General features: G+C 37.6%; 1 protein-coding gene across 1 annotated transcript in view; it reads left to right on the top strand.

Moving 5' to 3' along the window:
- Syt10 (synaptotagmin 10) overlaps positions 1 to 10,226 on the top strand; it is a 104,436-nt gene extending 94,210 nt beyond the window's left edge. Inside the window, exons 6-9 of the mRNA XM_010629776.2 lie at positions 2,704 to 2,875; positions 5,442 to 5,571; positions 7,550 to 7,627; positions 8,676 to 10,226. Coding sequence (XP_010628078.1) covers positions 2,704 to 2,875; positions 5,442 to 5,571; positions 7,550 to 7,627; positions 8,676 to 8,747 — 452 coding nt within the window. The 3' untranslated portion in view covers positions 8,748 to 10,226. The remainder of the gene's footprint in view (positions 1 to 2,703; positions 2,876 to 5,441; positions 5,572 to 7,549; positions 7,628 to 8,675) is intronic.
- Positions 10,227 to 14,202: the final 3,976 nt, after the last annotated feature.

A 14,202-nucleotide genomic window follows, 5' to 3' on the forward strand; every position in this document is an offset into this window, starting at 1 on the left:
AAAAAAAAAAAAAAAAAAAAAGAAGAAGAAGAAGAAGAAGAAGTACAAATGACCAATAAATATATTAAAAAATGTCCAACATCACTGGCCATTAGAGAGGTTAACTTGATTATTTTTTTATTTCTTTCTGTATTGATCTAGTTCTATCTCAGAAATAATAATTTACAGTCTACTCCCTCAGTGTCAATGAGTTGGTTGTTTCTAAAAGCAGTTCTTAGACTTTAAGTTTTGGACAACGGCCATATGAAGACATGTTTAGATTTCATCTGTTTCCCTCCCTTGATCTGCAGAGGAGTAACCATGTTCCAAGACCACCATAGGCACTTGGGTTTTTTGTTTGTTTGTTTGTTTGTTTGTTTGTTTGTTCTGGGGATCGAACTCAGGTCCTTGTGCTTGCAAGGCAGGCAGCAACACGACTGAACTAACTCCCCATCCTCCACCATAGGCATTTGCATTGTTGCCCCCTTTCCGACTAAAGAAACAGCAAACTAAATTAATGCCTCTTGAAGTTCTTAAAGGAACTCTTGAAGGAAATTTGTACTAACTTTTTAATAAAGAGATACATCCATATCATACCTCTTATTCCTTCATTTAAATCCCTGTAATTGTGGAAGATTATTTATAACCTGTTATGGGAACATTGGCATGGTGCTGGGGAAGAAAAATGACAAGGGACGAATAGGGAGGACAGTAACTATTTGTTGAATTAAATAAGAAATAACAGTGGAGGTACAGTAAAGGATGACATTGGGGAAGAGGATCTATAATTTTGTTCTTCTTCATAACTAAAGAAGCTAAATTCACATTATGAAAAGCAACATAGAACTCTAAGTTCTGATGTGAAAAGAGCTCCAGGATCTATAAGGCACAAAAATACGTACTGGTATCCTACTCCTGTCTGTGGATGGATGGAGAATTTTAGAACATACATTCATTCGTATTGCCAATATTTGCATAGAGAAATAAAGGAGCACAAAAACTGGTAGGCAAAAAAGAATGGGAACAGAGAGGAGAAAGACTTATGTATTGTACATCTGTCTCTGACATCTTCATATTTTGAACTATGTCATGAATTACCTATATGTTTCAATTTTATAAAACAGAGTGTATTGATAAATGTAGAACAGCCATCACATTCAGCACTTATTTTGGTGAAAACTTTTGGGTAAGTATTGGAGAACTTAAACAGTGTACTCTGCAAATTACTGTTTATTCTACTCTTTTTCCCCTGTATCAAAAGAGATCAAATTTTAAGACAAGCAAACAGCATTAAAGGTGTAATTAAGTGCAAGATTGCTGTTTTGTGTTTCTTTTTTTTTAATACGAAGCTGTTCGGTGGAGGAGCCTGTGCCTGAGCGTACCTCCTCATTAATCCTCACCACAGGCTTGTGAATCAACTAAAAAGCCAGCAAATTATTCTTGTCACCAGCAGAGAAGCCCAGCCAGAGGAGTGATGAGGGCAGCGAAGGACAAACTGTACCTCCTTCCCATCATTCTCAGGCCCGCATGCTCAGTCACAAAACCTTCTCCCCAACTGGGCTTCCTCCTCAATTCACACTTCTGTGATTTAAAAAATTAAATAGGAGTCACGGGCATCACTTTGCTCCCTTGTCCTTCACAAATGCTGTTGCCCGCTGTCTGATACCTTTGGTTCCTCGATGGAAGTGCTCTTGAAATGCAAAGATACATTTTTCTCGAGTTCAAAAAGGTACTGACTTAATAAATTAATATTACCATTATTCATCGAGGAATTAAAATATATCACTATGGGAACAGAGAAAGGAGGTGTGGTACAGTCGTGAGCGGGTGGCAGGAGGAAGGCTGGGGGTGGGCAGGAAACTGATGGTTTTAACTGTCGGGTGCACTCCCATGGTCACAAGGTGCCTTAAAAGTGTAATTTCTCTCTAATACTCTAACGGCTTTTCTACTTGAGATGGAAGATAGTAAGAGTAAGGCGGAAGGAATCAAATGAGTAGGGACAGGACTTGTTAACTACTCTTTGATGCCTTGGGCACATGAAAATATAGCCAGCTAAATTTGTCTTTTTTCCATTCACATGTCCATGATGTTACATCAGAGCCTTCTCTGTGGACGTCAGAAAACAAGTACTACCTTTTGTATCACATCCAATTTACTAAATGTTTTGTAGTGATCCTTTCTTCGGTCCAAACTCCTTGTCACGCAATCCAAATGCCTTATCAGGCATACCAAAAATATGTCTAATTTTAGTACCTTGTTTAGTAACAGTCGTTTAGTAACAATTGAAGAAAATTCCAAGTGTAATTTAGCTTTTCCTTTCTAATTTCTACTCATTGAGATTGCACATACTTGTTTATGTACCAGCTTTCACAAGCTTCTCGTCTTAAATCCTCCTAAAGAAAAGTAACCCAAATGGAATTATTCCTCTTTATTAGGATTATATCCCCTATAAATCACTCCTCACATAGGTATGGCAAAAGATGCAACAGACAGTTCAGGACTAGCTCTCCATAAACTAGGTAATTTCCTCTCCTGTAGTTAAAACAGCGCAATCAAACTGATACTCATCCGGATTAATCTCTTGCCTTTAAAGTAAGGAGTCCTAGAGAATCAGTTGCCCTCAAACGAGTCATTTGAATTTAAAGCTAATAATACTAAATACAAGTTTTATTTATACCATGTACGAACATTGTCATTTTAACAAAATTATCTCCCCACTCCTAGACCCTTATGTCAAAGTCTCTCTGATGTGTGAGGGTAGAAGACTAAAGAAAAGGAAAACAACTATAAAGAAGAATACTCTAAACCCTGTCTACAATGAGGCCATTATTTTCGACATCCCCCCGGAGAATGTGGATCAGGTCAGCCTGTCCATCGCGGTCATGGACTACGACAGGTGAGGGCCCCTCTACCTCTGGAGGAGCAGCCAAGTTTAGATGTGTGCAGGTTACAGTCAGCTTCTCTAGCTCCTTGTTGCTCCAACCACTTAAGTTTATATTGGAGCAGGGGATAAGACTTCATAGTCCATTGTTTTGTTATAGTTTGGGGATTTTTTAAAAATCTTTTTCGTCTAATCTTTTACCTGGGGCAGGCATGAGACCCGGTCCAGAGTGGTATGGAATCCACTATAGAAAACGCCACCCAAAGGGCTTTTCACAGCAATAACAGATCACAGTCACAGGTTGTCCCGGGTAGGCTGAGACATGCTGGTCTTGTTGTTTGCCAGGCTGAACAGTTTAGCCACGGGAAAGGGCTATCCATCATCCCTGGGACTCATTTTTCCCATTTGTGAAACAGCAGCATAATGCAGAGCCACAATAGGGTCCTGGCAATTGAGCAATGTTTATGAAGAATGGAAAGTGAAGAGAGTCTGTGGGGGAACAGCTGTGACGCGCTCACATCAGTCTTAAAACATTCTCTGATGATGCTTTCCAGCTCACACGCTTTGACTTACTTTCCTTTTCATAAAATAAACCACAGACTCCTCAGTGGTCCTTGTCCTGCAGCTCTGGCCCCTGCCCTCCTCTTTTCCTTATCTGCAGCAACCCTCAGTCTGCTCCTCACCCCACCCTGCTCACCACCCAGCCCAGACAGCACCCTGCACTTCTCGGCTTTCAGCCTTTCTGCCTCTGACCTTCAGTCCCACTGAGCTTCCCATCTCTTATTCAGCCCATACTTTTGTACTTAAAACTTTTCAGAAAGGAATACTGTATCTTTCAAATACCAAGTTCTCAGCGCAAATACAGGGCCTCATTTTTTTTCTCTTAAGGATGAAAATACTACAGTACATATACAGTGCATATACAGTACATACTGGGTTGCTCCCTTAAGTCATGGTAGTAACCAGGACCCTATAGCCCAGGGAGACTCTCGGGCCACGCTCTGCTCAGAGCAAGCAGGGGACAGAAAATATAATTTTCATATTGACTTACACTATCTGTTTAAGCCAGTATCAAAGAAAAACTATTTTGCAATGATGGAGAAAACAATTTCAAATTCATTTCCATTTCAAACTCAAAATGTTCTAAATATTTTCATCAGCAATCCTACCTTGCTTTATCAGTTACATTTATTGATGTTTCACAGCAATATGTACAGGTAGATACGATCGAGCGTTTGTCACCCAAGCAATGTTGAGAAGAGGAATCCTAATAAAATATAAAATAGGCTGATTAAAAAAAAAATCACTCCTAAAATATGCTTGTCTTGGAAATTTCATATTGAGAGAAATTATACTAAGTACAAAACTGCATTAGTGATAAGAAAGCAATAAAGAAAGCTTCTAAAATTATGCCAAAAGTCTCTACAGCGAAGTCTGTCAAATAACTGTCGTGATTCCTTTACATTGCATTCTGTTCCCGAGAAGCCAAGTATGGCACCCATCCTTGAGTCTGTTGCCTAAACTCAACTCCTGCCTCTGCCTCTTACCAGGTTACACAGCCAGGTCCTGGCCTGACTCTGTTGGTTTCAGATGTGCTCAAATTGCGAAATGTTTAGCTTATTTGCCTATTGAGATAACAGCGGTGCTCGTCTCATGGTCATGGCAGCCGGTACATTTAAACCACTCAGACACTGTGGCACATAATAAACTCTCAAATGTATTAGCTATTGGTGTTTTTTACTTGTTTCTATGAAAGCAGAACATGAACAGAAAAGAGGAATGTGGTCCTGTATAGTTCTGTTTTGCAGTACAGCAAATGCATGGGACGGAGCATAACTCTGTGCTGTTTAACCATAGTACCAGCAGTTACATACACTGATGTATCATTTAGAACCAACTGTGTGCTCTTCTGTGCAAGAAAGTGGGAACTGTGCTCTCTATATGAACCCTAAACACTGTCATAAAACATTAGGCCATGTAGAAAGGACAGGGTTCGATTGACAATGCATATATGTATAATGGGCCTGCTTCCAAAGGGGAAAAGAATCCTGTAGGAAAGGATTTAGGAGTTATTTCACATGTATGCTATTTGTATTATTGTGGAATGTGCTCAGGTTGCAGAGTACCAAAACAGTTTGTGTGCTTCTTCTACAAATTCACTTTGGACTGCTGATGCTCCTTAGTAATATTTATTAAGATCTTTCATTTGATCAGAAACCCTGTGTGTCCTATGGTTGTTTTCTATACATACCTGCCTATAATAAAATTTAATTTATAAATAAGCACAGTAAGAGATTAACAACTAATAATACCATTTGAAAATTTACAACAGCATACTGCACTAAAAGTTATTTGAACCTTATTAATTACTTCTGGAATTTTCGCTTCATATTTCTGAATCTTGATTGACATTGAGTTTCTAAAGCCGCAGAGAGTGGAATCACAAATGCTGGGCCGGGACTCTGTAATGTACAGAATCAAAACAGCTAGTGTTTAATGATGTGCTCGAAATTCTAATATATGTGAGGTCCCATCTATTTTAAACATTGGACATGAAAGCATAATATTCTCCCAATTCTAGGGTGGGACACAATGAGGTCATAGGAGTGTGCAGAACAGGTCTGGACGCTGAGGGCCTTGGGCGCGACCACTGGAATGAGATGCTGGCCTACCACCGGAAGCCCATCACACACTGGCACCCCCTGCTGGAGGTGAGCTTTCCATGCCCACACCTCCACCCTGCCTCCACATCCATGCCTGCCACCTCAGTTGCTTAAATGTTACTTATCTGCTCATCTTTATGTGATATTTTATGCATTCACCTGTTTAAAAAATTGTTCCTGCTTTTGTCTCACAGTGTCTTACACTAGGCCAAGTTTTGTATACATCATGAGTTTTTAGAACCACTGTACATTCTGGGCTTCATCTTTGTTTCTTTGTTTCTTCCTTCCTTCCTTCCTTCCCTTCTTTTATTTCTTCCTTTTATTGCATGTGTGGTACTGAGGATTGAACCCACACAGGTAAATAGCTCCAGGCTACATCTCCAGCCCTTTTTAAATTTTATTGTGAGATACATTTTCACTAAATTGTCCAGGCTGGTCCCAAACTTGCAATCCTGCTGCCTCAGACTCCAGAATATCTATAGTTACTAAGTGTGTCACCACACCCAGCTTGGTCTTCAGATTTTTTTGACAGTTAGCCATAAACACTGGGGTAGATCGTTCTCCTCACATGACTTGAAAACTTATACTACTGAGTAATGGAGGAGACTAGTAACCTAGGAACCTAGTTTATTGCTAATTGGAAACTAAATTTTAGTGCTTTTATTTTTTGTGAAGACAGACACCTTACCTAAAGTCTCTTCCACTTAAGAATCCTTAGAGAGACATACTATCACCTAACACTGCCCTTTTTTGCCCTGCTCTGACTCCAGCCAGGGAGAGCCAGCGCATTTTAGGCACACTGAGAGATAAACTTACCTGATTTCAAGACCTGCATCTGCTGTGTGACTATTGTGGAATCTTGCTGAAGTTACTCTACCGCTCTCAGTGTCTGTAGTGATGCTGTAATAGTAAATTCAAAGTAAAGCTGAATAAATGCTGAGCACTAAGTGCCTAGTACATGGAATGGTACAATGTTAGCCCTTACAATTATTGTTAATATTCGCCTAGCCAGAGCAAGTAGCAGTACCAATTTTCCATGAGGATATTTAGTCCTGAAGTTAGTTGTCAGTGTACAGGGAAAAATGAATGTCATCAGGTTGAATGATTTTCCTTCCTAAAGACACTATCAGGAGCCTCCTGAAGAGTCACAATGTAAGTAATTTATATGATGGGGTGAATTGAGAGGTAATGCAGGTGCACAGAAGGACAAGTAGCAGATGAAGGATTTTATGTATTTCAGTAACAAAAACATAGTATAGTAGATGAGTGGCATTTCTGCCATCTCCCCATGGGTAAGATCCTGCTTCTTCTTTTAGCACTAGGCACTGGATTGAAGAAAGGGAGAGAGTGCACATTATATTTAACCAAGTATCAGTAGGACCAAGTTCTAATTTCAACTTAGTCACTAGAACATGACCTTGGCTGTGTTACTAAAGACAATATAGAGAAAATCTGATGAGTACTGAATGTCCGGACCTGTGAACTGTCTTCACTGGCATCTCTTCATATATGAATGTCCCGAGTTTTTATCTGACTTCATAATTTAATGTAAGGAGGGAGGGAGAGAGAGACCCAGTCGCATGGACTTTTCCTCTAGAGTGCTCTGTAAGTAGAGTCAGGCATACTCTCTGAAGAGCTCAGTAAGTCTTGAAAAAGTTCATTTCACGTCAACAGTGGCTATTGTGTAAAATATTATCTACTGCTTGTCATATAATTACTATCTTTCCCAGTTCTTCTCATCTTTATTTGCTTCTTACATTAGAAACGTGAAAATAATCCTAAGGTTTGAGACAGGAAAGTGAAATCTTGGTCGGACAGCAGCCTTCACTGAACGCAACCCCTGTCCCTCTGCTGTATCCTCTTGGACAGGTCACTGTCCCTGCAGCCTGCATGGGAGGATGAAGGGAGAAATGAGATCATATGAGCAGGAATTGTAATGGATGTGGGGAAAGGTGCTGTAGAACCTGAGGCATATTAATTTTTGATAACTACTTAATAAGCAGTTATACATTTGTCTGATGAACAGGAGCTATGGAATTCACGTGTGTTTGTGTCAGAGAACACCAGGAGAACACTTTTCAGTCCAAATAGGATGCTCAGGGAGGTAAGTAAGCTACAATATGGGCATCACAAAAAGATGGGAGATATTTTTCTCTTAAGTGAGTATCAGAGAACTAGTAGGACTGAAAGTCTACGTAAATATACTTCCTGCAGAAAATGGCTCCTTTCTTTCCATCCCTACTGCCGCATTCATTGGTCAAATGCACTGTATGGACTAGAGACGTAAGAACTGCCTGCATTTCTCACTAAGGGGAAAGTTGAGTAAGTCATCGTGTCAGAGAAGGGATAAATTTGAGAGAAGAACGATTATTCAGGAGCTGGGTAACTTAAAGAGGCAGATTTAACTATCCTTTAGAAGATCTGGTTAATACTATCTAGATAATCCAAAGTTTATTCTAAGGATTAAACTTTTTAAATACACACAAACACTTAAGGATCATGAGGAATTGGTCATCCTCATTTAGGGCTCCCACCTCCCTAAACTCAGTCCTTCTCCTCTCATTCATTCTCCTTGAAATCGCCTCGAGAGCCCGGGACCACGGTGGCCAACATCTGTAATCCCAGCTCCTAGGAAGGTGCCAACAGGAAGATCACACAAGTGTGTGATACCAGACTGAACTACTTAGTGAGACTGTCTCAAAAATAGAAACTAGAAGACTGCCGGGGTATACCTCAGCAGTGCCTGGATTCAATCCCCAGTGTTTTGAGCAGGGATGGCCTCCTGCCTTGTAGCAGATGGAGTGCAATGTGTGTGTAAAACCTCTTGTTGCTCTTACCCAGCAGCTGTCTTCAATACAGTAAGCCATTGTTTTATCAAAAGCATTAAAACTCTGTCATGCAGTATGAAATTATTCTGTTGTCATACGTATTTGCCGTAGAGTGCCTCTGTGTGCCATATGTGTACCATGCTCTGTGTACCCCTCTGACTATTTGTGTGCCCTCAGCCTACCTGAAGAGGTAGGGAGTTACATGTATCTTCTCTTCAGACTGCTATATGGTAGGTGAATATTCACTATTACAAGGGAGCAAGAATTATCTACTGGGCTATTTTATGCACGAGATAATACATTATAAAACTTACTGTCTTTCAGTTACCTGGCCGGGCGACCAGTTTTGATAGTCAAGGATCCTGTTCATCTCCGAAACCACCTTCCACGCCATAATGCCTCCCATGTAAGACCCTGTAATAAGCACCTAGGTCCATGTGCTCCTTGGATCAGGAACACAAAAGAAAAGCAGAAGGTTTGATTTCCTCACGTAAAATATATTCGTAGAAATGAACAAATTTACATGCAATTTTTTCATTTACCTTTGTGTCTGTTTTTAAACTTTGAACATCTTAATACTGTTTACTTGAATATGAATATTCCTTAGTTACATAAGGCATTTTATCCTTCATGTCATATGCCTATTAGCACAAAGAGAGTTGGGAAATGTACTTCTTTGCATCAGCAAAGAAACAAGTTTTTTTGAAAAAAAAAAGGAATCAATACACATTTAAAATTAAATATAGCTTATGCTGCTATTGTATAAAGTAGAGTATCACATGTGTGGTTTTGCTTTTGTTACAACTTGTTCGTTTTCAGTTGTACACACTGTTCTATATAAACTTTAATGAACATTTTAACCTTTACATATGAAGCACTAAGTCCTTCAACGTTCACATTAATGTAGCTTATCTGATGATAGTTTTACTTTCATTCTCAGCATATTCTTTTCTTGGTGAGACTTGACTCTGCCAAACTCAAAACTCTGTCTCTCAACCTGTTCTTTAAAAAATACAGATAAGTCTGTAAATTTAAAGAATCATATTGAGTAAAAATTCAAGTAATAGTGAGAAGCTGGAAAGTGGAGGTTGAACTCTTCCAGCAACCATTTAATATTGTCTCTCACATTCGCTCAGACATCTGTTGCATTGTTAACTGATATTTTAAAAACTCTGATAATCTTATGTGCAGTATTGATGTTCCCAAGTGAATAGAGTCAGAAGTTCATTCGTTAAGTGTTTATAAAGTACTCAAGTTTTGTGGCGTCTATTTTGTGATGTGAAGCTATCACACAGATCCTGGATTTCTGACAAATCACACTGACAGACACCAAAGGTCCCACCAAATAGTCTGTGCTCCTTGTGACTTAGTAATATGCACCATCAGTGACTCAGAACCATTCAGAAACTTATCACTGGAATTGAAGATTTTCCTAAAAAAAGTGTGATTTATTTTCCAACGAACTATAGAAATGTACCATAAATAGCTTCCACAAAATTTAATACAAATAAACAAATTAGTTTTCAAGGCCAGACCTCCAATTCTTTCATGAAAGGCATTTTCCTTCACAAGGGTGGAGGATCAGGCTATTAGATGTAAAAACTATGCAAATGTTTTTACAATACAGACTTTCTTTAAATCAGGTCAACTTTTTAATGTCTCATTTTCAGGTATTGTTGGAAGATATCTGTATTGAATTTGCCCAAGCTTACTTTAGAGATCTGCATCATAGATGGTGCGTTGTTCAACCTTATTCCAAAATAATAATTTCAGAAAAAGCAAGAAAATTTGTACTTGAAATATGAAAACAAATTCATCAGAATGAGAACATTTTCAATTATGAAAATTTTATATATTCCTTATCCCTATAAAAAATGAAACCTTAAAAGCCTTGAAATTTTGTCTTCTGGCGTGATGATGGAATTACTGTTAATTAAGATGTAAATATTCTACTCATTAACATTTAAAGGTAAACATAGTGTTGCCTCACATTTTTCAAAAAAGCTTGTACTATCCTAATGGAAACAACTCTTCATAGCTAACAGTTTCTCCCTTTAAATAATAGGAGAGACCTGCTTGAAAATAGTTGGCTACCTTAGCAAGCTTAAAGAACCATTTGCTATAAGGGTGAAATGACTGAAGAAGACAACTGATTTTTTTTTAACTCTTTTTTTTTTTTTTTTTTTTTTTTTTTTGGTACTGGTCCTTGTGCTTGAGAGGGAGGCGGCAGAACCACTGAGCCAAACCCCCGGCCCCTTTAACTCTTTATTTTAATGCGAGAAAAAATGTCAAACAAAGACAAAACTCTTGGACATTTTTTGGACACAGTGGTTTTATTAGTAGATACAGCTATATCCTAAAGTAAATTAGCAAATTTATTTCCTAAGTGAGTATAATATACATTTTCACCCAAAAACAAACTTTAAGGATTTCTTATTCATCCTCAAAAATTTGTGCTTGTCTTTGTTTACTAAGGTGAAAAGCCAATGTTTGTGAGGGAAAAAAGATGACTTGAATGTGAGGATTACAGATTAATGTTTTTAAAATAATTTTTGAAACTTGAAAACTTTTTCTCCAGGATTAGAAGAAACTCATAATGTCAGAGTATTTGTTAATCCTGCAAAAGAGATTAAAGAGAGGAAATTCCTAACTCATATTTCATGTACTACATGAGGGCCGTTTCCCCCAGATAAGTCAAGTGTGACCATTAAAAAGGACAGCTGATATGATGAAAATGCAGTCCTGCCTCTTCTAACACCACATACTCTCCTTCTACACATCCACACACATGTAGGTTGTCTTTCTGCCTGTGAGTGATGATGAAATGTTTTCAGTGTTTCAAATAAGGTTTGATGTTAGAAGTGTCCTCCACCAATTTGTGTGGGATATCACGTTTCAGTGACAGTATTGACACATTAGGAAGTTGTAGTTTAGGTACGTAATAAATACCTAATTTCAGGGACTTATTCAGGGACTTAAATGAGATAAGCCTATGTAAAAGATCAAGTGTTGACTCATTAGTGTAACAACACTGACCTTCATTCAATTTTGGGGTTTTGATGTTGATCTTACCTTTATATAATCTTTATACAAAACTGAACAGTTGTTCTTTTTCTCACTAGTTTCCTAATAATATTTTTCTTGACAGCTCACTTTATTGTACATGTAAAATTCACCATATTAATATATTTATTGCCCAATGGCAAATAGCATTAGGGATAGTGCCAGGGGCAGAGTGTTGTGGGTCAGAGCCACACATTTTCTGGAACAGTTGCGGGGACTTTGCACGTTCTGGTTACTGCAGGGAAATCACAGCTGATCAATACTGACTCAGGTTCTATATTAAAGCAAATACATTTCAACCTTTTTGGTTGTGATATTTAATTGACCCTTAACAACTATACTTTTTCTCGTATAAGGTTTCCCTCATTTTAAAATTTTGCACTTAATAGAGAGCTGTTAGTTTCATAAAGCTTATCATTTAACTATTACTTGGAAAACAAAAAAGTCAAACTTCCACTCCTGTCTCAAACTTCCTATCCACAAGGCCAAATTTGGCCCATTTTAGAATGAGTTACAAGGATAACCAAACACAGTTACAAATAAAGGGATACAAGATCTTAACAGTAAACACGTGGCAATTTACCCTTGCAAAAAGACTACTTGATGTTATTTAAGAATATCTGTGTTCATGAGATGGAGTTGATCTGGTTTTTGTATTTTGGTTTGTTTTTTGTTGCAATGTTCCTGGTAATTACAACCAGGTAATATGATTACCTGATAATTAAAAAAGAAAAAAACTGGGGTTGATAAGGACTTAAGAAAGCCTTTAGCCTCTATAAATCTAAAGAAAAGGTGGAGATCTCTGTCTTTCACAATTTGGTCTTAAAGCAACTTCTGGGATACTTTAGTTGTTCTTAACCTTTATAATTTTTAGGCTGAAATTCTATTGTCACCAAAGGATACAAAGGAGCTGAAAGTAATGCAACTTAAAGCATTAACATAGCTGGTAGTTAGGCAAAGATTTTATAGCATATGAAAATAAAGATACTGAGATTCAAAACCAAGAAGTTGTTTTGTATTTTAACTTTTAATGTACAGTACATCCTCTAACATTGTTCTGAAAAACTCCATGACACAGCATTTAATAGTTCCTCAGTGACAAGGCTCAGGATATTGTTCATCTGAATCTGCTTTAAGGACTTATTATTCACAAGAAAATGAATTTGTACCGTACATGGGAATCAAAGTTAATTAAACAAAATGTTGTTTCCAGCATGTTATTCAGTGATAGCCTTTTAGGTAAGAATTTTGTTTCATTAAAAGACTTCTGTGTTTCCTAAATGTTCTGTTAGAGTATGTAGTAATTTAATTAAAGATATGTTGGTAATTACTTGTTATCTGCCATTAACATTTAAACAAAAAAGATGTGTATTTGAACAGTGGCACTGGATATTTTGTTCAAGTGTATTCTCAACAAAGTAAAAAAATTATTTTCATTTTTACCATGTTCCTTGTGGAAATAAGACACAGAGGTTTGATTTGGTAGCATGACAACATCATGCTGTGGAGACTTGGAAAAGAAAGCACTGAATCAAAGGCTGAGGTGCAAACATTTTGAATACTAGAAACAGTGACTGAAAAAATAAACCAAACATATTTAAAAGAAAGGATGGGCTTATTTACACCCGAGATGATGCAAATATACTCTTGTCAGGAGGAAATAATTTAATTCTATTTTTACCCCTTCTGAGACACTAGAAGGGGCTTAATATGATAGATATATTTACATGGAAATATTTTAATCACAAATCTCTAATAAATCCCTCTGAAATCTCATCTGAACTTTTGAGAACCCTCCTTAAAGAGACAAACTGCCTGATCTTGGCACCAGAGAGTAAAACTGAGCTGTTTTATTCAGAAGTTTTGTTGTGAAGCATCTGCTGTGCAAGGAACACCCTATGAACTGTTCAGGGTGGCAAATTTTAATCATTCAATTTCATCATTTTTGTTCCCTTAAAAGCAATTGATTGGTGGGCCATGCCTGTAATCTCAGCTACTCAGAAGGCTACAGCAAGAGGATTTGAGTTTGAAGCCCACCTGGACACTTAGCAATATTCTGTGTCAAAATAAAAACTAAAAAAGGCTGGGAGTTGCTCAGTGGGAGAATGCCCCTGAGTGTGATCCACAGTACCACAAATAAGATTTGTTGAATATCAGTGCGTATTATAGATGTGAGTCAATAATTCTCATAGAAGTAAGGTTCAATGTTGGAAGCTTATTGGATATTTATGTCATTTCCTCTACAAAATTCTTTATTCTTAAACATCAATACTGGGAATTATTTTTTACTATTATTTCACTATAAAATAAAGCTTGTGGACCCCAAAATAACTATAATGTCTAATATTATGTACAAACGAAAAAATGTTCTTTCTTTATAAGAAGTGCGTGGTTCCTTCTGTTTGTGTTTATTTAGATCATTTCATGGGTTTCACTACAATTTCTAGGCTTTTTGTCTTAAATTACCCTTTAAACTTCCCATTTAAAGAGCACAGTAGTCTCCAGAGTGAAGTGTCTTAGATCCAATCATTGCATAAATAAGAAGCGAGTAGAACAGTTCCAATATGTGAAATAGTCTCCTTCATAAACAGAGTCCACTATTGAAGTTTTGTTACTAACATTAACTTGTTATTGACCTTTCCAACTAAGAGGTGTGAGTAGATTAGTCTGCGCATAAGGAGAAATTACAGAACACAAGTGAAATCTTCCTTTCAGAAGGAAGATAACAAAGTCAAAATAGAAAGGAACTGCTTCCTGTTGTACGTGTGATGACACCACTGGTATCCCA

The sequence above is a fragment of the Fukomys damarensis genome, unplaced genomic scaffold, assembly GCF_012274545.1.
Source record: "Fukomys damarensis isolate Sample0158 unplaced genomic scaffold, DMR_v1.0_HiC HiC_scaffold_15, whole genome shotgun sequence".
Lineage (NCBI taxonomy): Eukaryota > Metazoa > Chordata > Mammalia > Rodentia > Bathyergidae > Fukomys > Fukomys damarensis.